We start from the raw sequence: 26,948 nt of genomic DNA on the forward strand, positions 1-26,948 counted from the left end.
AGTGATTATTTTTCAATGACTTTGTAAACGCTGGCTATTTTTCAATTATCAGTCTGAAAACTGCCTAGCCCGTGCTATTTTGACGTAGATTACTCACCTAGAGACTACTAGGGATCCAATTCCCTTGTTTTTTTCCACCCTATTGTGCCACTTTGGCCCCCGACTAATTCGGATTCATTTTGCGTAAGGCTCATTCCCAAGGTTCAAACTCGAGACCTCATGTTAAGGTGAACCGGTCCTATTCATCCCGCAACGCTTGGTGATATCTAATTCCCATAGGCATCTTTTTGTAGAGAACTCATTTTGGTTCAAAATAGTGAATTTCGAAAAAGAAATTATATGCCAAGCACAAAGCATAATATTATAGGCAGTTTCAAAAAAGAAATTAAGAAGTTGATGACTATGAATCTAAGTTTTGTAATTGAATTTCAAGTCATAACATAATCCATGATATATATTAGCATATGTTAACTATAGAGAATCCTTAAAAAAATGTGAGTTGTGTTCAGTGGCGGAGCCAGAATTTTCATCAAGGGGTGTCAAAATATAAATAATTAGATACATCGAAAAATCATGGATAGTCAACGTATAGTAAATATACATAAAATAAAAAAAGTTATCTAGCAATATAGTGTAATTTTTCAACGAAGGGGTGTCGCTCGACACCCCTTGGTTCAATGTGGCTTCGCCACTGGTTGTGTAATAATTTTATTCCCCGCTAATAAAAAGTCCAAAACTTTATTCCTCATACACAAGTTTTTCAACAACACTTTTGTAAATATATAGAAAATAAATTAAACTTAAAAAGTAATTAAAAAAAAGGAAAAAAAATAGAATTCTCGAATTTAATTGTTTTGTCCTACAATCTCTCGCAATCAATCCTAAAATAATTACCTCATCACTCCAACACCTTGTGGAAAAACTACACCATTAATGGAACTCTTTGTCTAACAAATTTTTTCTTTTTTTGACTTCCTTCAAATCCCCATTTTTCCCTTTCTTGCTCTCCCTTTGGGCCACCCCATTCTCCATTCATTCCTTCATTTCTAACATTTCCCTTCCTTCTCCTTGATTTCTCTATAGATAAAAATAAATAAAAAAAAACAAAAAAAAGTAATTTGGATCTTTTTCTTTGCATTTTGTCCCAATGGGGGGTTGTTGCTCAAAGGCAGAGTCTGATCCTGCACAAAATTCTAATGAAGAAATTGCACAATCATATTCAAAACAAGGAGAATCACATGCAGGTAATCTTAATTTACATTATTTTCATGCAATTTCACCCTATTGCATGTATACAATTATATTTACACAACACAATATATTGTGCTGATGTTTTCAACGAAATAGTGTCGGATGACATCTTTTGTTACAAACACAAACATGCATGCGCACGGTGGCGAAGCCAGGAATGTCCCCAAGGATGTTCAAATTTGAATGAAGTAAAAGAAGAACTCCCGACAAAGGGTGTTTAATATATGTTATATACCTTTATAACTTAATATTTTACCTATATACGCAATGTAATTTTCCCGACGAAGGGTAGTCAATTGACGACCCTTACCAGAGTGTAGCTTCGCCCTTGCATGCGCAAGCGTGCATATATGTGCATGCACAAAAAATGCATATGCATGTCACAAAAAGGCACATGCGTGTGCATACACATATTATATTATATTGGAATATTTCAACGAAGCAGTATCTGATGACATCTGGTGTTATTACATGCAGGAAATCATGACACCACACCATCCAAGATACCACCTCATGCATCACCAAACCATTCATCAAAACCATCTAAAGCAGCCCCAATAGGGCCAGTTTTAGGTAGGCCAATGGAGGATATAAAAGCAACATATACACTAGGAAAAGAGCTAGGAAGAGGTCAATTTGGTGTAACACATTTATGTACACATAAACAAACAGGCGAACAATTTGCATGCAAAACAATTGCCAAAAGAAAATTGGTAAATAAAGAGGATATTGAGGATGTAAGAAGGGAAGTGCAAATAATGCACCATTTGACAGAACAACCAAATATTGTGGAATTAAAAGGGGCATATGAAGACAAACATTCTGTGCATTTGGTTATGGAATTGTGTGCTGGAGGTGAACTTTTTGATAGAATTATTGCTAAAGGACATTATACAGAAAGAGCAGCTGCTTCATTGTTAAGAACAATTGTGCAAATTGTACATACTTGTCATTCAATGGGAGTTATTCATAGAGATCTTAAACCTGAAAATTTCCTCCTCCTTAGTAAAGATGAAGATGCACCTCTTAAGGCTACTGATTTTGGTCTTTCTGTGTTTTACAAGCAAGGTAACAAGATCTATTCACTCTCCTTTCGTTTCATTTTATATGATACTGTTAAACTTGACATGTAGTTTAAGAAAAAAAAGAAGTCTTTTAACTAACTTTGAGATTCTTAAGCCGAACACATTATAGGGCAGGCCGGTGCACAAGACATCCTGCATTCTTGCAGGGTCTGGGTGGCTGCATCTCAAGGGGTATGATGTAGACAACCAACCCTAATACAAGCATCAGTGGCTGCTTCCACGGCCCGAACCCGTGACCTATAGGTCACATGGAGAAAACTTTACAGTTGCTCCAAGGCCTCTAGACCGAACACATTATATTTTGAAATTATGCTTTCAGAGTTTAATATTTATTAAAATTTTAGTGATTTTGTACTTATATTTATGTTCCACGTTTTATCCGCCTTTGTTTGACACAAAAGCTAAACATGTAACTTTTTGGTATGTTAATTTAATAAAATTTTGCTAGTTACGTGACAGCAACTTTAGCAGTTACGCCAATGCTCCTCTTCAAAGCATAAGCATAACAATTTTGTAAAAGAGATATAGCAGTAGAGAAGCCATAAAAAGAGAAGCAGTAACAACAGCCACAAAAATAAGATAATTAGCTCAAACAATTATGCGTTAAAAATTTAATACTTGTTGAAATTTTAGTGATTTTTTACTTATATCTATGTTCCACGTCGAAATTTTGGGTTCAACTGAACCCATAAAAAGAGGTTACATCCACCTCTATTTGATACAAAAGCTAAACATGTAGTTTTTTGGTATGTTAATTTAATAAAATTCTGCTCTATTTTTTTTATGCTTAACTTAATTTTTTATTTTTTCTTTTCTTATTTCTCAGGAGATGTGTTTAAAGATATAGTGGGCAGTGCATATTACATAGCACCAGAAGTGTTGAAGAGAAAATATGGTCCAGAAGTTGATATTTGGAGTATTGGTGTCATGTTATATATTCTTCTTTGTGGTGTTCCTCCTTTTTGGGCAGGTAAATTATATTTACTTACAATATAAAGATATTTTACGCTATCAGTGTAGTTTAATAAATGATAACAAATTGTAAGTATGCATCAATTTTATCAAATTATCACTTAATGCTAATTATCTTATTGTGTAACTATTTTTTACGGATCTTTAAACAAATAGTCGACCGGATTCACTGTTTATTTATCTTAGTCGGTATCCATAGAGTATATATTGGTTATACACGGTTATACACATATTATGCTTGGATTATATGTATTACGCATCCGTCAACTATTTTAAATTTAAACGGTTGGATGGATGGTTATTTAAGTTAATTCTTCTATTTTTATTGCATAAAAGTTTAAATTCATGGTATAATGGTGGTTTTAATTTGTTTTCAGAATCTGAAAATGGAATATTTAATGCAATATTAAGGGGACATGTTGATTTTTCAAGTGACCCTTGGCCTTCAATTTCTTCTGGAGCTAAGGATCTTGTTAGGAAAATGTTAAATTCAGACCCAAGTCAGAGGTTGACAGCACTTCAAGTCCTAAGTAAGTTTATTTAATTACTACATTGTTATATATTTAGCCATTTTGAAAATTAATTTTCCAATAAAACATTAAAAAAATATTTAATTTGGAGGAATTGTTACATGTTGTTAATTATATCACGTCAATTTAATCTGATGGTATAAAAAAAAATAACTATACGTTATCGGCAGTGGCGGAGCCACCTTAGTCTAACGGGTGTCAATTGACACGCTATCGTCAGAAAATTATATTGGTTATCTAGGTCATTACTTTTATGTATATAGACTATATGTTGAATTCCCTTAACTTGTTCTTTATATTTTGGCATTCATTAATAAGATTTCTGACTCCGCTACTGATTATCTAAGATCATCCATGGATAAAGGAGGATGGAGAAGCACCAGATACACCACTTGACAATGCTGTTCTCAATAAGCTCAAAAACTTTAGAGCTATGAACAAGTTCAAGAAAGTTGCTCTTCGGGTAAAGAATTTTTACACTATCAGTATGATTTAACCTGTTACATATAGCAGGTTATTTACTCTATTTGTCGGACAGATAATGCTTGATAATTGTTTATACAGTTACTAATGCTTGTATTAGGGTAGACCGTCTACACTACACACCTTGAGGTGCGGCTCTTTCACAGGTCCTGCGTGAACGCGGGATGCTTTGTGTATCGGGCTACCCTTTAGTGTAATTTAACATGTTACGTATAGCAAGTTATTACTCTATTCCCCCGACAAATATGCTTGTTAATTGTTAATATAAACAATTACTACTTATTATTGTAGGTAACTTAACCTGATGGTGTAAAAATTAAATACCGTTAACGAAAATTATAAATTTATTAAGAAAATTTAATTGGAGAAATTATTGCAGGTAATTGCAGGGTGCCTCTCTGAAGAAGAAATTATGGGATTGAAGCAGATGTTCAGAGGCATGGATACTGATAATAGTGGCACAATAACACTTGAGGAATTAAAGCAAGGATTAGCCAAACAAGGGAATAAATTATCAGATTATGAAATTAAACAATTAATGGAAGCTGTAAGTTCTCTTAATTTCACATAATTTTTCAAATGAAAAAGCTTTTTAATATTAAAACTTTTTTTTAAAAAAAAAATTCCGTCTACTATAACTATTGAAGCGAAGCCTTGGAGTAACGGTAAAGTTGTCTCCGTCTGACCTATAAGTCACGGAGTCGAACCCTGAAATCAACCACTGATGCTTGCATTAGAGTAAGCTGCCTACATCACATCCCCTTGTGATGCGGCCCTTTCCCCGATCGTACGTGTACGCGGAATGCTTCGTACACCGTGCTGCCTCGTCCATTATAACAATTACTTAAATGTGACAATGAATATGTTTGTGAGCTTAAGTGACTATTTTGCAACTAAATTTTCTAAAAATTGACCAAATTAGAATTTCCTAAATTTTGGAAGATTATTATCTTTTTTTTTTTAAAATTCTAAAGCTAATTATTGTCATTGTATATATTTTGAAATAATTAGGCTGATGCTGATGGAAATGGGACAATTGATTATGAAGAATTCATCACAGCAACAATGCACATGAATAGAATGGACAGAGAAGAACATCTTTACAAAGCTTTCCAATACTTTGATAAAGATAATAGCGGGTAAGTACGATCTGATTGTGTAAATATTTTTTCAGTACTGCGCCGTTGTCGCAAATTGTGTTCAACTTTATATAATAATATAATTTTTTTTATTGATCAGGTATATTACAATGGAAGAATTAGAGCAGGCTTTACGAGAATTTGGTATGAATGATGCAAAGGATATAAAAGAAATTATCTCTGAAGTTGACTCTGATAATGTAAGTCAAATATACATACATTTCCAAAAATTCCACAAAATTTTTATTAAGAGATTATATATAGATGATTCATATAGCAGATAGAATTCATCTTCCTTTATATTGTTTACAAGTTTAATAAAACAGAAAAAATATAAGGGTAATTAAATGATTATAATTCCAATTATTTATGGTCTCTATTTTACAAATACATATACAAAAAAGTAAGGTAATTTTTTTTTTTTTTTTTGCAGGATGGTCGTATAAATTATGATGAGTTTGTTGCTATGATGAAGAAAGGAAATCCAGAAGCAGCAACAAATGCAAAGAAACGAAGGGAGGTTTTCGTCGAGTAAATTATTGTTGTTGTTATTGTTGATATCAGAAGAATTCGAAAAAAATAAAAACTATATTGGTGTCTTCATTGAGGGGAGGGAGACCAAATTTCAAGAGAGTTTCAAAATTATAGATGCTCTTGTATATTAATTAAGATGTTAAAAAAAATACAAAGGAAAAGAAAAATAAGATAGTAGAATTGAGGGATGTATAGTTGGGGTTTGAGGGTAATTTTTTATTTTTTATTTGTAAATCCATGGTTGTTTTTGAGTTGGAAACAATGGGTTCTTTAATGTATTATCTATATATAATATTATATATAAATACATGTGTATATATATTTTTTGTGCAATGTTAGAAATAGACACTTACTGTTTTTAATCAACGACGTTTTGGGTATTATTAATTTAATGAATTACACATCAAGTTATTGTATCAGTTGTTACAAAGAGTAATATCTTTTTACCAATTGAGATCTCAAGATGTAACGTTTTTTAAAGTATTAAGTAATTTATATGCAGCAGACGAAAGTATTATCATTTTTAGCTTGCGCCAGAAATTATTTACATTCGGTAGCCTAAAAAGTATATAAAATTTGTATAATTTTTGTATATATATACTATTATTTTAAGAGCGGCTATACAGTGTTATTTTCCCATTATATTTCTTATTGAGATTCAAATGATCTATCAAAATTCAATGGAATAAGATTGAAGCTGTATGTAGGACCTTTCTCTGGACGGGTAATACAAAAGTAAAAAAGAAGGCATTGGTGTCTTGGAACCAATTGTGTTTACCTAAGACAGTTCGGGGAATGAATATCACTGATATACAAATATGGAACAGCTGGAACTTGTCTCAAAAAAAGGACAAGTTGTGGATTAAGTGGGTACACACTTATTATATAAAAAGCAGGGACATAATTGATATGGATGCAAATAATGCCTCGTGGGCTATTCGAAAGATCATCAATGCGAGGAAATATCTGGAAAGGGCAGCAGTAAAGATAGAAGAAGCTGTGGTGGATAGAAAATTCTCTATACAACAACAACAACAACAAATCAGTATGTTCCCAACAGGTGGGTCTGGGGAGGGTAGTCTGTACGCAGACCTTACCCCTACCTAATGCAGGTAGAGAGGTTTTTTCCAATAGACCCTTGGCTCAGGAAGGGTAAAAAGAAGAAGAGGAAAGCAAGAAAGGAAGAAAGAAGGAAGAGAAAAGAAAAAGGGAGAGATAAATGTTAAGTAGTACCAAATGATATCAATAGGGAATACAATATCTGAGGCGAACAAAACCACATAACGCAATAAAAATCTAAGAATATGAAGGGACATGCGTGCTACTAAGACTATCGATGAGCAACTAAAAACTACCCACTAACCTTCTACCTTAATCCTCGACCTCCACACCCTCCTATCAAGGGTCATGTCCTCAGTGAGCTGAAGCAGCGCCATGTCTTGTCAATTCACCTCTCCCCGGTACTTCTTAGGCCTACCTCGACCTCTTCGCAAACTCGTCATGGCCAACCTCTCACACCACCTAACAGGAGCATCAATGTTTCTTCTCTTAACATGTCCAAACCATCTCAGCCTTGACTCCTGCATCTTTTCCTCCATGGAGGCTACTCCCACTCTGTCCCGGATAAATTCATTCTTAATCTTTTCTCTCCTGGTACACTCACACATCCATCTCAACATCCTAATCTCTGCTACTTTCATCTTCTGCACGTGGGAGTTCTTGACTGGCAACCACTTAGCCCCATACAGCATAGTCGATCGAACCACCACTCTATAAAACTTACCCTTAAGTCTTGGCGGCACATTCTTATCACATAAAACACCGGAAGCGAGCCTCCATTTCATCAAAAATTCACTATAAGAAGAATGTATAATATGCTTAGAGGAGAACTCCCAGAAATAAGATGGAAGAAGTTGATATGTAACAACCAAGCAAGCCCTGGGTGTTCATACTATACCTGGCTATTCAAGAGAGATTATATACCAAGGATAGGAAGATAAAATGGGGTATGGGGTTTGATCCTACGTGTGCACTATGTGAAGAAGAACAGGAGAGCCACCAACATTTATTCTTTAAGTGCCGATCATCTACAAAGGTGTGGCTATATATCCTGAAGTGGCTCGGCATCAACAGAAATCCTATGGAATGGAGGGAAGAGATTAATTGGGCTAGCGTGCAAGCTAATGGAAAGAACTCGTTAGCAGAAATCTACAAAATGAGCTTGTCTTGTACAACTTATCAACTATGGCAGGAGAGGAATTACAGAATATTCCAACAAAAGAAGAGGACACCAGAAGAAATAGTAAGAACAATTGTGCAAAAAGTCCATTGTAGAGGTAGAATTAAGTCAAAGTTGGGAACTCACCTACAGAAGTTAAATTTCTATCCGAGTCTGTAATGTGAGTAGGGAAGTAGGCTGAAGAAGAAGTAGATACAGTTAGTGATAGTTGATAGTGCTAGAGTTGGGATTTATGTCAACTCTAAGGGGTTTTGATATACTTGTAAATTTTTTTCCCTGGTAATAAAATTTGATAATTACCACAAAAAAAAATACGGATTAAAGTTTTTAATATTTTTGGATAGTTTATTACTTATTGAACAACAAGGAAGACGTTTAGAAGTGTGATATGTAACGACTCGACTGGTCATTTTGAACTCTAGCGCGTCGTCCGGCGGTTTGAGGCCTTGAGTAGCTTCACTTCATATTTTATGACTTGTACGCATAGTCGAAATCAAATTTCGGGAAGTTCAGAGTTGATTCGGATGGAAAAATTCTAATTTAGGAAGCTTTAAGTTGGAAGAATTGACTGAGGTTTGACTTTTGAGTAAACGATCTCAAAATCGGGATTTGAAGGTTCCAATACGTTCGTATAATGATTTTAGACTTGGGCGTATGTTCGGGTTGAGTATTCGGTGATCCGGGGGCATTTTCGCGCTTAATATGGAAAGTTAGCATTTTGAAAGTTTAAGAATTTCTTAAGTTTGATTTGAAGTGGACTTTGGTGTTATCGATGTCTGTTGAGGTTTCGAGCCTTGGAATAGGTTCGTATCGTAATCTATGACTTGTACTTAAAGTTTGGCGTCATTCCGGAATGTTTAAGTATGAATCGAACGCGTTCGTCGAAGTTTGAAAGTTTAAAGAAAGGTTTCGATCTTCGATTCGTAGTTTTGATATTGTTTGGTGTGATTTTAGGCCTCGAGCAGGTTTGTGTCATGTATTAGGACTGGTTGGTATGATTGGACGGGGTCTTGGGGGCCTCAGGCGTGTTTCGGAGGGTTTACGGGTCATTTTGCCATGTCGAGTTGCTGTTTTCTGAGGTCTGGTGCGCCCTTCTTCGCGTTCGCAAGGAAAGGGTCGCGTTCACGAAGAAAAATATGGGAGAAAGAGGTCTGTGAATCGCGTTCGCGGAGGCAGATTCGCGTTCGCGAAGAAGAAAGTTCTGCTGCACAGGGCTGACTTTGGAAGCTTATATCTTGCAATCTATAAGGAATTTGGAGATGATCCAAAAATAAAAGTTGCATCTCTTGGTGTCTAATTTTCAAAAAGTCAAATCATTTAACATTTGGAGTTATGTACAGATTGTTATGGCCATTATACTAGAGGCCGTATGGAGGAGTTGGGCAGCTTGTTTTTCGCGATCGCGATTGGTTTTCCGCGATCGCGAAGGGCAATTTTGAGCTGAGAAATGTTGTGCTTCGCGATCGCAAAGCATTTTCCACGATCACAAAGCATTTTCGGGGTTTGGCTCATTTTCACCTCTTTCCTTCCATGGGAGCCGACTTCGGGGCGATTTTGGAGTGCTATTTTCATCATCAAACTTTAGGTAAGTGATTTCACACCTTGTGAGTTAAATACATGGTTTATACGTAGATTAAAACATGAATCTTTATGCAAGTTGTGGGATTTTAAGAGAAAAACCTAGAATTTGGTATTCTTGAATTTTTACCACGAAATTAAACATGGAATTAGGAATAAATTATATATTTGAGTTCGTGGCGTTATGCGTAAAGTTTTTCTTCAAGAATTTTGGGAATCGGGGCATGTTGGCCTGAAGGTTGACTTTGTTGACTTTTTCAGTGGAGTTGAGAATTATTATAAATTGTTAAATTATTCGCATTGGAGTATATTTTATTGATTTGCATGTTGTTTGACTAGTTTCGAAATGTTTGGCTTTAAGTTGAGGTGTTAGAGAGGCATTGGAGCCGGTTATGGAACTTCGGAGCGAGGTAAGTCTCCTGTCTAACCTCGTGAGGGGGAAACTACCTCTTAGGTGATATAATTTTTATGTGCTACTAGTTGTGGGTGCTACGTACACACGGGGTGATGAGAGTCCGTACGTCGCTAAAGCATGTTTATGTCTGGGTAGACTTAGGACTTTATCATGTAATATTTGAATTATTTGAACTCATTCTGCTGGCTTAATTAATTTAATTTATAACTGAAATTGATTTAGAAATATATGTATATATTAGGCCGAGCCTTATCACCTTGAGTTGTTGGCAAGTTATTTGAGAAGCGGTAAAGGTTATATTCACTTTGTGCTCATGTACTTTATTGTAAGCATGTGTCTCGTAATTCGATAATTTCCTTCAATTCTTGTGGAGCGGGCCGAACGCCTCGGCACTATAATAGATGCATCTACGGTTTGTGTCGCTCGACCCTCGACAGTGTACACATTATTCTAGATAAGGATGAACGACCTCGACATAATCGTGCGTTATTTTGCTGGCAGTTCGAATATTCACGAGGTTATCCTTCCTCGGATTCATGTCATTTTATATGTATTTCTTATCCGTTTGATACTGCACTTGATATATCTGAGTTGTTGAGGTAGTATACAAGACTGTAAATTCATACCTTTAAAAGAAATTTATGGAAGATTATGTAACTTACAGATTTACCCCATTATTGTTGTGTGCTTCATATCTGGTTATGATTTATTATATTGCTTTATTGGACCTCTAGTAAGTGTCGATGTCGACTCCTCGTTACTACTTCTTCGGGGTTAGGCTAGATACTTACTGGGTACGCGTTGATTTACGTATTCATGCTATACTTCTGCACTAAATGTACAAGATCTGACATGTTCAATTTGTGGTTATCTTGGCATGTAGGCACAGCTGCTGAGGAAATTTATGGTGAGTTGCATTTCAGGCTACGCATCGTAGCCCACATAGTCTTCATCGTACTATTTACTCTATTCTATCTTATTTACATTCTGGACAGATGTCATATTATTATCATACTCCTGATAATGCTTATACACTTGTGACACCGGGTTTCGGGATGTTCTGGATGTTGTGGTGATTTTACTTAACATTTACACACTTTTATTATCTATTCTATTTAAAGTGAAAGTTTCCATGATTTTAATGCGTTGATTTCTGTATCTAATAAAATACACGATTTCGAAAATAATAAAATGCGTAATCAAGTTAGTAGTTCACCGTTGGCTTACCTAAGGGCGATGTTGGGCGCCATCACGGCCTATAGTGAGTTTTGGGTCGTGACAACTTGGTATCAGACCTCTAGGTTCACTTGGGTCTCATGAGTCATGAGCAAGTCTAGTAGATTCTTGCGGATCGGTATGAAGACGTCTATACTTATCTTCGAGAGGCTACATGGTTGTTAGAAGCACTTCCCTTCTTGATTCCTCTCCGTGCTTCCATTGAAGTTTATGCCTTTATTTTCTTCCTACTCAATCTTATGCGACATGGAACGTTTGTTATCAATTGGGCATCGAGGAGTTGTAGTGGTACAGCAGACGTGGTGCAGGACGTTTCTCCCTACATGTTCGGGCAGGCTATTATCGTCGCCTTGCGGAAGGGTGTTCTATCATTTTAGCCCAGTATCTGTATTTCTTATAGTTTCGAGGCTATGCACAGATTACTATGGATGTTCAGGCCTTGGTTGACGAAGTAGCGAGACTTGATATTTTCAAGCGTGGTGGAATTCTTAATTGTGATATGGTGTCGTCATCTTTATTTGAACGCATTAAGGCTCGCCATTGTTATGGTCTTCTTTGATTTGCCTTCGGGGCAGGGTGTTATATAACGGTGCCTGAGAAGCGGTTGTAAAGGATGGCGGTGTGTAGCAGTTTCAGAATCAAATCGGTGCTTCTAACGTTGATGGATCGGAGGAAATGATCTTTATGGAGTCTCAAAGTTGGTGGCAATTTTCCTGTTCGGGTGCTATAAAGGTGGACTATGATTTGAGGTAGTATTTTAGCAGCAAAGGAGAAAGAAGGACATGGTGGGAGGTGCCTCACGGTGGTTAAATTGCTAGTAGGTCAAGTGTGAACAACAGAGGTCGAGAAGTTGCTTAAGGAGATGGTTTAACCCAAGGTGGGAGTAGCAGAGTAGCATATAGATTCTGTGATAGGATAGCCACATGCCTTGAGAAAAGATTAGAGCAATTTGGAGATTATGGTGGACAGTGACTAGGTCTATGGATTTTATTTGGTATGGTGCCTACTGTACTGAGGAAGATTGAATATGGCAGAAAGGAGTTTGTTTGAAATGAAGAGGGGTGTGAGAACTTGATTATCGTTTTGGATGCAGCATGACCTTGAGTTTGGAATGTATTGTCCGACTTTCAGTTGATGTCAATGGGGAATGAATAGGCTCTTACATCCGGTGGACGATCATGGGCTCAAGAGGGTTTACTGATTTCGTAGTAGTTGCACCCAGTGCAACGTCGTTAGAAGATGTCGGTATAGAAATTCCACAGGTGGGTTATCTCCTGTGAGCAGGTCGGCGGTTGCGTGATTTCTGATGAAGCTTCTACGAGGGGTTCTACTTACTACCCAGCGAGAGGTCAAATAGTCAATTGTGGCTGGTAATTCAGAACGTTCATGAAAAGTTTAATAAGAGAGTACGAGAGATTTGGCGGATTGACGGTGCGAGATCATGGTACTTTAGAAGGAGGAATCCTTGAGGGTTCTACATTTACATGATGGTAGCTTAAAGCTAAGTGGGGGCGCCCACCATATACGATTGGATCACGTGGATGTCTGCTTGTGCGGTTTCTGGTTATCAGTACAATGGTAGATTATTTATGACTAAGAAGAGAAAATATCAGGGTTAATTCGAGCAAAGAACTTGATTAATGTGTGCTATATTTGGCCTTATCGATTCATGTTCAGGTTTTGGGAAGACTTATAGCTTATGCTTCTTGCGGATGTGATGTACAAGGAAAAGAATTCATGCGGTTGCTTCTTTGGGAGTGTTCGAGTGCTAACATAGCGTAGGAGTTTGATTATATTCGGGACCAGGTCAGAGTGGGTGACTCTCAACAACGGTTCTAGTGGGTTCAGGAATTAAAGTGCAGCGCTTAACGATTTCGGGTACGTTGTATGGTTAAGGATCGAGGATATTTCAGAATGGGTGTACCAGCTGGAAATGTTATTGTGCGCATAAGGAGGGTATGAGATGGTTCGCGGTTATTGAGACGATGTGGTCTCGTGGATTGGGTCACTCGGGATGAGTGTTGTTGGGTTTTGTTATGTTTTGAATAGAGCTATTATTATTTCTAAGGCAAGTCTAGAGTAAATTGGAAGAAGTGGGGTCGGTTACTTATGGTTTGAATCAGCATGATTGTGGCAATGATCAGTTCCTTCGGCGTGTTAAGTTATACAAGTGGTTTGTGGTTGTATGTATAGGCTTGATGGCCATTGTAATTTGCTTGTTTGGGAGGTATTCGATTCAAATAGCCTTGTTGTGTAAATAGATCTCGGAAGAGTTATGGAGGTTTAGACCACGACTTGAGGTTTGTATTTTCTGCGGTCGTGGGAAGTCAGTTGCGTGTTGCAACGGTTCTTCTAAAAGGAGTTAAGTGAAAGGTTTCTAGACAATGAAGTGTTTATTCTACTAGTAGTTTAGGGGTTGTGAAGAATTCTTGTACTCTCGCGTAGCGGCATGATAGGTGCAGTGAGCAACATGGGAATTAGAGGTTGAGGATCAAGGTTGCGGCTGGGTGTTGATAAGAATGTCACAAGCTCGGAGGGGTAGGGAAGAACTCATATGTTTAGAGTAAGTTGGCATTAACTTAGTGTCGCTTGAGAATGGTGTCCTGTGGAAGAGGCTTTGTGTGTTGATACAGAATTAGTACGGTTGGTGGTATGGAGGTGCAGACTTTGCTACCTGGTGCGGAAGATCATGGGAGCGTATCCCACTGGAGAATTGTATAAGTGTGACATGTTAATCACTTGATTGTTAAGGATTGAAACCAAGTATGGAGATTCTGGTACTATCGCTAATGTGAGAGTTTATGCCTGAAAGGCGCTTTATTCCTTTGGTTGTGGACTGTGGGAGTTTGTTCCTGATTGGATGGCTGCTCATGTGCGTCATGAATAGGGCCATTGTGGATCCTTGAAAGGTTATTGGCCCAGTATAGTATGATTAGAATCGGCTTGAGGTCCGTTGGTGGGTCTAATGTGAATGTGTGCTCTACATCAGGTTAGATGTGTTCATTCAACATAGAATTTCTTACCGAGGAGTCTTCGTGCTTTGGATGTTTTTCCCGTCGTCAGCTATTCCATGTAATATTCTATTGTGCCAGGTGGGTTGTGAGACGGCTTGATTATTCACAACATGTGTTGTGATCCCGTGTAGCTTGTGGTGTTATATGAGCAAGAAGGCTCTCGAGATGTAGGTCATTTATTGCACCTTAGTCGTGCTTGGTTTTTGTAGTGTATGATGTTATCCGCCTCTCCAAGGTTGTATTATGCACCCGGCATGCTTGTGATCGGTATTCGGGCATTTCGTAAGTATAAGCATTTCGGCTTGATGGGTGTTTCCTTATTAATTGTTATAAATGGATCGGGTGGCACGCCGCCACTGATATATTGTTTGGATCGGTGGCATGCCGCCACGGGTATGTTGTGTGGATCGGATTGCACGCCGCAATGATGTCATGCTTGCATCGGGTTGCATGCCGCAACAGGTCATATTTGGACGGGGTTGCATGTCGCAACAGTGAGATGTTAAGTACGGTTCCCTATACTTATTTTTGTGTGTCTTGTTTCTTATCTCTAAGGAAGATTCATCGCAGATGTTGGCTGTTTTATTCGTTATGCGGGCTTGATAGTTCTTTTCTAGAGTTTGTTCTTTCCTATAGGTCATATTCGAGTTGTAGCTTGTTGGCTCTTTGGTGGCGTCATATGAGATTCTAGACGGTGTTTAAGGCGGCTTATTGCCCCAGCAACTTGTACTGGGTGAGACGAGATTATTGGACTTGGGATCAGTGCGATCGGAGTTATAGAGTATATTAAAGAGCAAATTTCGTCACGGTAGTATTACCAGAGTTGGAACAAGGCTTACATGTGTTATGAGGCATATTGCGGGCATCAGATTCGTGAAATTACAGCTACTATGGTCGGAGGATGCTATTATAAACATGTGAATTATGCGGTGCATGGTGTGATTTCAGGAAAAATGCACGATCATATTTTGGTACAGTGTGTAGTGATTGATGCGGTATTCGTATGTTAGAATCGGATCTTGTGGAGAATTCCCGATGTTGGAATTTGGTTCTTAGGCTTGTTACCCAAGGTTATAGGGAGGATCTTTAGTCTGGCTCGAGCTAATATGCTCACATGGGTTGTGGTGGCATAGGTAGGTGCACGACGTGTTAAACAGTGATTTTGGACAACTCCGGAACAGTTCTTGGCACGTTCGAGGACGAACATATGTTTAAGTGGGGGAGAATGTAACGACCCGATCGGTCATTTTGAGCTCTAGCTCGTCGTTTGGCGGTTTGAGGCCTTGAGTAGCTTCACTTCATGTTTTATGACTTGTACGCATAGTCGGAATCGAATTTCGGGAAGTTCAGAGTTGATTCGGATGGAAAATTCTAATTTCGGAAGCTTTAAGTTGGAAGAATTGACTGAGGTTTGACTTTTGAGTAAACAAACTCGCAATCGGGATTTGAAAGTTCTAATAGGTTCATATGATGATTTTGGACTTGGGCGTATGTTCGGGTTGAGTATCGGGTGATCTGAGGGCATTTCGGCGCTTATTATGAAAGTTAGCATTTTGAAAGTTTAAGAATTTCTTAAGTTTGATTTGAAGTGGACTTTGGTGTTATCGATGTTCGTTGAGGTTCCGAGCCTTGGAATAGGTTTGTATCGTAATTTATTACTTGTACGTAAAGTTTGGCGTCATTCCGGAATGTTTAAGTATGAACCGAATGCGTTCGTCAAAGTTTGAAAGTTTGAAAGTTTAAAGAAAGGTTTCGATCGTGGATTTGTAGTTTTGATGTTGTTTGGTGTGATTTGAGGCATCGAGCAGGTTTGTGTCATGTATTGGGACTTATTGGTGTGATTGGATGGGGTTCCGGGGGCCTCGGGTGTGTTTCGAGGGTCTACGGATCATTTCGCCATGTTGAGCTGCTGTTTTCTGAGGTCAGGTCGTGTTCGCAAGGAAAGGGTCGCGTTCGCGTAGAGAAAAATGGGAGAAAGGAGTTTTTGAATCGCGTTCACGGAAGCAGATTCGCGTTCGCGAAGAAGAAATTTATGCTGCACAAGGCTGACTTTGGAAGCTTATACCTTGCAATCTATAAGGAATTTGGAGATAATCCAAAAATGAAAGTTGTAACCCTTGGTGTCTAGTTTTCAGAAAGTCAAACCATTTGTTATTTGGGATTTTGTACAAAAGGTTATGGCCATTATACTAGAGTCTTTACGGAGGAGTTGGGCAACTTGCTCTTTGCGATCGCGAAGGGCAATTTTGAGCTGAGAAAAGTTGTGCTTCGCGATCGCAAAGCATTTTCCGGGATTATGAAGGGTTAATATGCGCAGAAGCTATATTTCGGGAGTTTGTCTCATTTTCACCTCATTCCTTCCATGGGAACTGACTTTAGGGCGATTTTGGAGTGTCATTTTCATCACCAAACTTTAGGTAAGTGATTTCTACACCTTGTGAGTTAAATACATGGTTTATATGTTGATTAAAACATGAATATCTATGGAAATTGTGGGATTTTAAGAGAAAAACCTAGAATTTGGTATTTTTGGATTTTTTCAATGAAATTGGACATGGAATTAGGAATAAATTATATATTTGAGTTCGTAGAGTTATGGGTAAAGTTTATCTTCAAGAATTTTGGGAATTCGTGCACGTGGATTGTTGACTTTTCGAGTGGAGTTGAGAATTATTATAAATTGTTAAATTATTCTCATTGGAGTATATTTTGATTGATTTGCACGTTGTTTGGCTAGTTTCGAAACGTTTGACTTTGAGTTGAGGTGTTTGAGAGGCATTAGAGCCGGTTACGGAATTTCAAAGCGAGGTAAGTCTCATGTCTGACCTCGTGAGGGGGAAACTACCCCCTAGGTGATGTAATTATTATGTGCTACTAGTTGTGGGTGCTACGTACGCACGGGGTGACGAGAATCCGTACGTAACTAAAGCATATTTATGTCCGGGTAGACTTAGGACTTTATCATGTAATATTTGAATTATTTGAACTCATTCTGCTGGCTTAATTAACTGAATATATAAGTGAAATTGATTTAGAAATATATGTATATATTAGGCCGAGCCTTATCACCATGAGTTGTTGGCAAGTTATTTGAGAAACGGTAAATGTTATTCATTTTGTGCTCATGTACTGTACTGTAAGCCCGTGTCTCGTAATTCGATAATTTCCTTCATTTCTTGTGGAGCGGGCGAACGCCTCGACAGTATAATAAATGCATCTATGGTTCGTGCCGCTCGACCCTCGACAGTGTACCCATTATTCTGGACCGGGTCGAACGACCTCGACATAATCGTGCATTATGTCGTTGGCAGTCCGAATATTCACGAGGTTATCCTTCCTTGGATTCCTGGCATTTTATATGGTATTTCTTATCTGTTTGATACTAGCACTTGATATATCTGAGCTGTTGAGGCAGAATACAAGACTGGAAAATTCATACCTTTGAAAGAAATTTATGGAAGAATATGTAACTTACAGATTTACCCCATTATTGTTGTGTGCTTCATATCTGCTTATAATTTATTATATTGCTTTATTGGACCTCTAGTAAGTGTCGATGTTGACCCCTCGTCATTACTTATCCGGGGTTAGGCTAGATACTTATTGGGTACGCGTTGATTTACGTACTCATGCTACACTTCTGCACTAAATGTACAGGATCTGACAGGTTCAATTTGTGGTTATCTTGACACGTAGGAGCAGCTGCTGAGGAGACTTTATGGTGAGCTGCATTTCATGCTACGGATCGCGACCCACAGAGTCTCCATCATACTATTTACTCTATCCTGTCTTATTTATATTGTGGACATATGTTGTATTATTATCGTACTTCTTATGATGCTTATGCACTTGCGACATCGGATTTTGGGATGTTCTAGATATTGTGGTGATTTTACTTAGCATTTACACACTTTTATTATCTATTCTACTTAATGTGTAAGTTTTCATGATTTTAATCCGTTGATTTCTTTATCTAATAAAATGCACGATTTCGAAAATAATAAAATGCGTAATCAAATTGGTAGTTCACCGTTGATTTGCTTAACAACAATGTTGGACGCCATCACGGCCTATAGTGAGTTTTGGATCGTGACAAGATATTTCTAAGAAAATCCAATTCGAAAAAGTTTCAAACTCATGCAAGAAATATACAAATGCAAACTTATTTCAAGAGTTAACAGTCAAGTATTGAAAATTTGAAATGCATTATTTTATGCCGTAAACTAGAGGCCAAAAGGGTGAAATTCCTCCAAGACAAACTTATTTTTATTGCATATTAAGCTATACTGATAATATAAAAAATTCTTATATAAATAGTGTATATAACTTATATTTTAAGGAACTTTTTCTCAAATAAAATAAATAAATATGTAAATAATTAATAATTAGAGGCGTATATATATTTTATGGGATCCATGATTACCTCCTTCAAAGCCTTTTCAGCCATTTCTCTCTGATCTTTTCCTCTTTGTGCTTCATATGGAAAAACGAAAGGAGGTATGTTTTAGATTCGATTGAAAACTTAATTTTTTATATAAAATAAAATATCATTTCCTCTTGCCGCGTTCTTATTATTTTGAAGATATGCAACAAATCATTTTGACCTTTTTTTATGTATTTCTTTAAAAAAAATTAGTTTAGATTGTTTGATCTTTTAATGGAAATGATGGAGAAATTAAGTAAATGTTCGAGATTGATTTAGAAGGAAAATGATTTTCATTAAGATATTGCAATTATGTTCTTATGAAATTTGCTTATCCATATTGGCATTTATTTGTTAAATATTCTGCATTTCTTTGTAATGTTTAAGACTATTTAATTAATTGAATGGAAGGAGAAAAAACGTTTTGAAAGAAAATGATCATGATCAAGAGAGAGCAATTAATATCTTTTTCATGAACTTATGTATTATCAATCTTATAATTATCTTCATCAAGTTCTTTCGGTTTATCATCGTAGTTGCTGAATTGTACGACCATCTTATTTAAAATCTTAAACTATTAAAAAAGTATTTTTATTTAGCCAATTACATCTTCAAACATATCTTTCATGTGCGGGTTTAATTCTTTTTGCATGATCAAATACGTGAAATATTTTTTTATGGATCCTAGAACAGATACGGGTGCGGGGATCCGGATAAAAATGATTCAAAAATATAAACATATCGATTATGAGAAATTTTGTGGAATAGTTACGTATAACTTATAAAGTGTGGATTTTTTTTTATTCTCAAGTTGTAGATAAGTAAATGATTGATTTCCTAGATAAGGTATGCTATTTTCTTTAAATTTATTCTAGTTTTGGTTCTAATTTCGGGAATCAAATAGTATCTCGTCTCGAATTTTTCCGTTCATCGTTGTCAAAGTACCCAAAATTGTTTGACCAGATCCGCTACAGATCTCATACCCACACCCAAAATAGTGTGGTGTCGACACGAACACGGCACCTAAACTGCCGTGTTGAAGCAACTTAGGACCTAGCTACTTCATATATATTTACTGACCAAATGTTTGTTCAAATATTTCTTTAGAAAAATGGTCCAACTTATGTTCCTCAATTTGGAGCATGGGATAACAAGGCTGCAGCAGGGGGCAATTCTAGTTATACAATAGAATTTTCCAAAGCTCGCGCCAACAAGCAGCAGCAGCATAAAAATGGTTTAGGTGCACGCCACGGATTGGCAAATGATCAGCAGCCGCAGCATAAAAATGGGTTAGGCGTACGCCACGGGTTGACAAATGATCAGGAATTTCCTGGCAAGAAACAAGAGGACCCTAGCAATATGGTAAGCATATTTAATCTGAATGACATATTAATTGACATATGGTAATTAAAATCCTTCTGGTCCGGTCCTTTCTTGGATTCCCGCGCATAGCGGAAGCTTAGTGCACCAGATTGCATGGTAATTAAAACCAACTTTATTCTGGTGCATTATGGGATTCTTGACTGCAAAATTTCCTGTAGTAATATGATACTAGTGTACAATGCATGGTTTTAAAGGGTTTGATTGAATCCCTCTTGTCGAATGACTATCTTGCACGTATAGGTAAAAGAAAAGTTATGTAAATTGTTGAATATCCTTAAATAAGATTGTAGCAACATAGCGATAAAGGTGGCTCAAAAATTACTTCAATTAGATCTTTAATAACCGAGTCTTCTACAACTCTCCGCCACAAATCAAAGAATTGAATTACCTCTGGGGACACCTTTTCTTTAAAATAACTGTAGTGTTTGGGCAACTTGAACGCACATCGACCACCTCCCACCAGCAACAGGTACCAGCACGCCACAACAGGGAAGCAGTGGCCGGGTATGCTTCCTATAACAATATCTCTATATAACAGTCATTCACTATAAAAGCTAAGTTTTTCTTGGAACCGATCTGTATGTTATGTTATAATATATAATTTCTATAACAACACTTCACTATAGTAACCAAAAAATATCGGAACAAATGAGGCTGTTATAGAGAGGTTTGACTGTACCTAGAAGTCAAATTCCATATCTGAACTTATTTCCTCCTCGGCAGTTTCTGTTATCAATCTGTATTGCTGTAAGTAAATAAAACAGTAATTTTTCTGAAAAAATAAAACAGAAAGTTAGTAGAAACAATTCTGAAAAATAATATTCGAACTTCAAAATAATTTTTCAAACGTTGAAGGAACAAATCGAGCCCACTGAATACACAGTGTGTCCTTAAGGAAATTATTCCCCTCAAGTACCCGAGGTTATGGAATATATCCTCCCAGGATAGAACGATTTAACTCACCAGTGTATCGGTACCTAAAACTCTAGTGATCGGCGAACCACTCGATGGTCGTAAAACACATTGGCATATTTTGTGCAGAAGAAGAAGATTCAGAAAATTTCGTAAGTAAATATTCTGCGATTTGAAGGTCTATTTATAGCCAACTTGGTGATGTTTCTGAAGAGGTTTGCAACCTTTCAGAATAGTTTGGAACAGGTGTGACCCTCTGAAGAGGTTTGCAACCTTTCAGAACAGTCATGGCTGTTGGAACAGGTGTGACACTATTTCAGAACAGCCATGGCTGTTGGAAATTTTTGCGGGAAATTTAAAACGAATTTTAATTAATTCGGGAAAGAAAAACAGGCTAGACCGGACCGGGTCGCGGGTCATCCCTCTATTTCTTTTCCCACTGTTTTCCATTCACACCTCTTTTGTTATTATTTATTAAATAACAAACCCAACAATCCCCCACATGAATGGGGAATGGCTATAAACTTAAAGGAATGCACGGACGTGTGTGTGTTTTACAAGCAAAAATTAATTGCATCTGGATAAATAGGTTTCCCTTTGAACTTTCCGTAGTGAACTTATATCGGATATACTCGGTCAATCGGTAGATTTGATATCTTTGAACCGTCGAGCTTTGTTGTATACCTAGACAACATAAGTCACACAATCAATCCTTAACCATCTATGGTTCTCACGGTTGTGTTCGTTTCAGCCATGAACACCGCCTGGTCTCATGAGTGCTTAGAGAATGGGCCTTTACTTTCATTCTCCTTGAAGCGGCTTACACTTCACACTCACATAGGTGATTCCTAAACGTGTAATCCTAAAGACACACTATCTGGTCATATCCTGCCAGACTTAGCAATCATTAAAAAGCTTTAAGCTTTATTGACTCATCAAAAAAGCCTTAATGCTTTACCTCGTTTTTGAACATTGTCTTCATCATGAGAATGGGTTGAGTTAGTTGACAATGTTGAACCGTCATTCATAACTTTGTTTGATCTCTTTGAACCTAGCTCTTGGGATCTCCAGTCTGCTAGGTAGAGTTACCGCCATGATGACTTGTCCTAGGCCTTTAACCCCATTCCCTTTGATGATCTTTCAACTACCTCTCTAGATAGGCCTTTTGTAAGTGGATCCGATACGTTATCTCTTGACTTTACGTAGTCAATTGTGATAACACCACTAGAGAGTAGTTGTCTAACGGTATTGTGTCTCCGTCGGATATGACGAGATTTTCCATTATACATAACGCTCCCTACCCTACCTATTGCCTCTTGACTATCACAATGTATACATATAGGTGCCAAAGGTTTGGGCCAAAATGGAATATCTTCCAAGAATATCCGGAGCCATTCAGCTTCTTCACCGACCTTGTCTAAGGCTATGAACTCAGCCTCCACTGTAGAGCGGTCAATGCACATTTGTTTGGACGATTTCCAAGACATCGCTCATCCGCCGACTGTTTAGAATCGGTTGAACCGGTGATCTAATTTGCATCACTATACCCCTCTATTATCGTGGGATACTTATTGTGCAAAGCATAATTTGGAGTATATTTCAAATGAACATTCAATGCAAACTTCCTTATGTTGTAGACTAATACGTCTCGATTTTCGATTGCATATCAGATTATTGACTACACTTAATGTAGTAATTATAACAACAGCTGGAATGATTGGCATCAGTTGTGGCCACAACCTTTTAATATATAACACATTTCGTAATCATTCCGCCATTTTCAAGCATTTGTATGCTATTCATTCATATGTCTATATGATATGCAAATTATAGCACCTCCATTCATGAAATAAATCCAACTTGCACTGGATTTTGGTCATGTTCATCGGTCAGTTCACCTCATTATAGACCACCGTATTAATATATTCGTTCATGAACAGTCATGTCCATACTAAAACGTACAGACGTATCTTTCTATGAAAAGTCACAACCTTCAAAGTGACATTATTTCATAAAAGAACTAAACAATATAAAAGAAAATGACCTTTCGAGAAAGGCATGTGACCAACTTCCGAATTAGTAGTTTCATCAACTAATCTTTATTAAGACTAAACAACTGATGATTTTACCAACTACTATATCAATGGAGTTCAAAAATTATATAATTTAGACATTACGTCTAACATTGGCTTTTGTCATGCATAAGCTAAAAGCCCCCACATTTTAAATATTTCATCAACATATCATATATAATCAAATAATGACTATATGATTTGAAGTATTCTTAACGTAAACACCTTTTTTTGCACTCATTACTTTTGAAACCATTTGACAATATTATTTGGTCAAATCTCGCATGTCATTGTTTACTAAACAATTGTATCCAAACGTTATGACTTTCCCGGTTTCTCGGCCGGAGGAACAGCAGTGCGGCTTGACGAGGCTATCGTCGTTTGCACCAACAGTCGCAGAAGGAATTCCATTCTCATTTGCCATTTCATACAGTGAACAACAAAAAAAACCAAAACAGTAAATAATATTGTAATTAATAAACAGTACGTAATAAAAACAACTGAAGTTTTTATATACTGTTTTACAGAAAAAACGATGAAATTTTTATGTTCTTCAAATCGTTTTCTGAATTTCAATACCCTGATGAAGTTTTTATATCTTAAAATCAGAATAATAAAATTCAGACAGGATACAGAATATAATTTAATAATTTCCTTAAGATTGTTATCAATCTGTATTGCTGTAAGTAAATAAAACAGTAATCTTTCTGAAAAATAAAACAGAAAGTTAGTAGAAACAATTCTGAAAAATAATATTCGAACTTCAAAATAATTTTTAAAACGTTGAAAAAATAAATCGAGCCCACTGAATACACAGTGTGTCCTTAAGGAAATTATTCCCCTCAAGTACCCGAGGTTATGGAATATATCCTCCCAGGATAGAACGATTTAACTCACCTGTGTATCGGTACCTAAAACTCTGATGATCGGCGAACCACTCGATGGTCGTAAAACACACTGGAATATTTTGTGCAGAAGAAGAAGATTCAGAAAATTTCGTAAGTAAATATTCTGGGATTTGAAGGTCTATTTATAGCCAACTTGGTGATGTTTCTGAAGAGGTTTGCAACCTTTCAGAATAGTCATGACTGTTGGAACAGGTGTGACCCTCTGAAGAGGTTTGCAACCTTTCAGAACAGTCATAGCTGTTGGAACAGGTGTGACACTGTTTCAGAACAGCCACGGCTGTTGGAAATTTTTGCGGGAAATTTAAAACGAATTTTAATTAATCCGGGAAAGAAAAACGGGCTAGACCGGACCGGGTCGCTGATCATCCCTCCAGTTCTTTTCCCACAATTTTCCATTCACACCTCTTTTATTATTATTTATTAAATAACAAACCCAACAGTTTCTCAATCAAATGCTAGTGCTTATCATATTTTTATGGTTTAATAATGCAATATATGTTGAATTAGTAAAGAATTCCATGATCATCATTCCTGTCACATGATGTATTTTCCAAAAGATATATTGATCTCTAGCTCTGAGTTTCTACTAAATGGTTTTTCTATATCTGTTCAAACTGCAGAAAAATGGATACAGGTCTGTACCTCAATTTGGAATGTGGGATCAACAAGCTGGAGGTGCTGCAAGTTATACTGTCGAATTTTCAAAAGCTCGCGTCAACAGAAAACAACACAAAAATAATGATCTTTTAGCGCGACCACCTAGCATCGATCATGAGCAGGAAGCTCTTAGGAAGCAGCATGAAGATTCTTGCATGGTAAGACTTATTACTAAAACTCAAGTCGCCCTACTATTAATATAAATATTGGATCCGCCTCTAAAATCCCTTGCTATCTTACCTATTTTTCTTTTGTTGGGTGCAGAGGAAAAAGAAGATGTTGGCATTTTGTTGCATTGGGCCTTGATCTCTAATGTCCTAAGTGCAGCTTCTTTTTGTAATAATAGTCTTGAAATGGCTATTTGATTCCCTTCCTATAGAGAGTTATCTCATGTTTCCTTAAAGTAATATTATGTATGAAAACACACTTCCTTGCTTTATTGAGCTAGTGAAATCATGAAAAAATCTTAAATTATATAGAACTAATAATTGTATTATTTCTGAAATCTTTTACTAACATTCTGCATAAATAAGTCTTATTACATTATTTAGTTTTCTTTACATCACATCCCTTAGGGTGCTGCCCTTCCCCGGACCCTGCGTGAACGCGAGATGCCTTGTATATCTGGCTGCCCATTTTTTATTGCAGCTATATGTCATAGTTGGTTATTAGCGTACAATCACAATTCAAACTATAGTGCCACGAGCACAAGTGATTTCTTGAGGGAGTTCGAACCCAAGACCTCTCACATCAAATTTGAAGCGATCAACCACTAGACTATTGAGCTATTTTGATGTAAAAGGTGTCACTTTTAATGATCTTATCTTGTATTTCTGTTTTATTTATTATTTTTATATACATATGTAGTATAATTTTTCAACGAAGCGGTGTCCCATGACATGCACGGGTCCATGTAAATCCGCCCCTGACTGTTCAGTTGATCTCTTAATCAATTCTATGCATGCAGTTAGATTTTTTTTCTACTCTTTGCTATTTATGTATAGGAAAAACAAAATTTTAATATGTGGAATATTAAAGCTCACCTTGGTCAAACCTTTCAAGCAAGTTGGCACAATCATAAAAGTTAGGATCTATATGAATCCTCATTATATATGTATCTATTTGTTGATGATTCACTATGAGCTGGCTAGTTTACGCTCGCTATCAGTCTACCACAATGTCTCTTCTCCTTTATCTGGGCTTGAGACGGGTATTGTGAGAAAGCTCATCCAGATGAAGTTCTCGAACACGATAAAACTATATACCAAACATGCTAAATCATCTTATTCGGTGAAAAATAGTTCGACAGGGGCAACCTGAGAACACATATTAAAATATTGAACCACTCAATAATTGAAGAGAAAAAAGAAAAGAAAAGTACCAACATGTGATCTCAGATTGCCCCGGTTGAACACTTTCACCAATTAGAGGATTCCCTATCTCTACTTTTACTAGTGAAAATTGGTAGGTTTAATTTATAGATTAGATATATAAAGAATGGTTCTGAAATAGTGTAGTATTTCAACATTGTACTATCACTTAGTAGTTAGTACTTTTAGGACAATAAAATCTTTTGAGTTTTTTCTATCAAGTACAACTTTTGTACTTCATATTTATGCTACTTCAGAGGCGGATGTAACGAACCATAAATTTATGTTTAAAATTTTTAAAATTATAACAAATAGTATTATTGAACCCATAATTTTAAAAATTCAATGGGTTCATGGCGGAAAACCTTCAGGTTTGAACAACGGCGTATGTAGTGTATTGATACCGAGTTCAGTTGAATCCGTAACTTTTGACGCGGGTTCGCAAAAAGTAACTCGTTTCAATAGTATTTTCTTGCACATGTTCGCCAAGTTTTTTATTGATCTAGACACAATCCTTGATTAGTATATTGATTGGATCAATTTACTACCTATTTAGTATTGAACCTAGCTATGGGGTCACACACTAATAAGTGTTTTATCTTTGCTAAATTATTAATTATTTTATTATTTAATAATTAAATTAAAAAATTTAATTAATCAAATAAATTATATTATTAGTCCAAATGAAATATTAGTATATTCTTTGCTAGCATAGAGGATATGATTTTTAAGAAAAATTTCAACACA

The 26,948-nt window shown here is 36.7% G+C and overlaps 2 protein-coding genes and 1 long non-coding RNA gene across 4 annotated transcripts; 2 read left to right on the plus strand and 1 right to left on the minus strand.

Moving 5' to 3' along the window:
* On the plus strand, positions 948-6,272 carry LOC109235757 (calcium-dependent protein kinase 34). Its single transcript, XM_019401998.1, has 9 exons — positions 948-1,244; positions 1,729-2,319; positions 3,163-3,306; positions 3,686-3,838; positions 4,186-4,301; positions 4,701-4,868; positions 5,333-5,460; positions 5,561-5,660; positions 5,894-6,272. Exons 1-9 carry the CDS (start codon positions 1,148-1,150, stop codon positions 5,993-5,995), a joined length of 1,599 nt encoding a protein of 532 aa, XP_019257543.1. The 5' UTR covers positions 948-1,147; the 3' UTR covers positions 5,996-6,272.
* Positions 18,889-25,347, plus strand: LOC109235758. The gene is made up of 4 exons (XM_019401999.1): positions 18,889-18,973; positions 20,007-20,261; positions 24,795-24,989; positions 25,096-25,347. Exons 1-4 carry the CDS (start codon positions 18,956-18,958, stop codon positions 25,135-25,137), a joined length of 510 nt encoding a protein of 169 aa, XP_019257544.1. The 5' UTR covers positions 18,889-18,955; the 3' UTR covers positions 25,138-25,347.
* LOC109235759 lies at positions 25,898-26,270 on the minus strand. 2 transcript variants are annotated; one of them, XR_002069445.1, is made up of 2 exons: positions 26,217-26,270; positions 25,898-26,147 (listed from the first exon to the last, which is right to left on the minus strand). It is a non-coding gene; the product is annotated as an uncharacterized LOC109235759 (long non-coding RNA). The 2 variants fall into 2 exon arrangements; XR_002069444.1 differs by having other exon boundaries at positions 26,213-26,269.

Source organism: Nicotiana attenuata, chromosome 12 (assembly GCF_001879085.1).
Source record: "Nicotiana attenuata strain UT chromosome 12, NIATTr2, whole genome shotgun sequence".
NCBI classification, from domain to species: Eukaryota; Viridiplantae; Streptophyta; class Magnoliopsida; order Solanales; family Solanaceae; genus Nicotiana; species Nicotiana attenuata.

What these genes read in the sequence shown, in the direction of transcription:
- LOC109235757 (XM_019401998.1), top strand. Translation starts at nt 1,148, where the DNA reads ATGGGGGGTTGTTGCTCAAAGGCAGAGTCTGATCCTGCACAAAATTCT. An exon ending in TTCTGTGTTTTACAAGCAAG is followed by an intron (nt 2,320 to 3,162) that starts GTAACAAGATCT and finishes CTTATTTCTCAG; the next exon opens with GAGATGTGTTTAAAGATATA. An exon ending in TTTGATAAAGATAATAGCGG is followed by an intron (nt 5,461 to 5,560) that starts GTAAGTACGATC and finishes TTTATTGATCAG; the next exon opens with GTATATTACAATGGAAGAAT.
- LOC109235758 (XM_019401999.1), top strand. An exon ending in AAGAGGACCCTAGCAATATG is followed by an intron (nt 20,262 to 24,794) that starts GTAAGCATATTT and finishes TTCAAACTGCAG; the next exon opens with AAAAATGGATACAGGTCTGT. An exon ending in AGCATGAAGATTCTTGCATG is followed by an intron (nt 24,990 to 25,095) that starts GTAAGACTTATT and finishes TGTTGGGTGCAG; the next exon opens with AGGAAAAAGAAGATGTTGGC.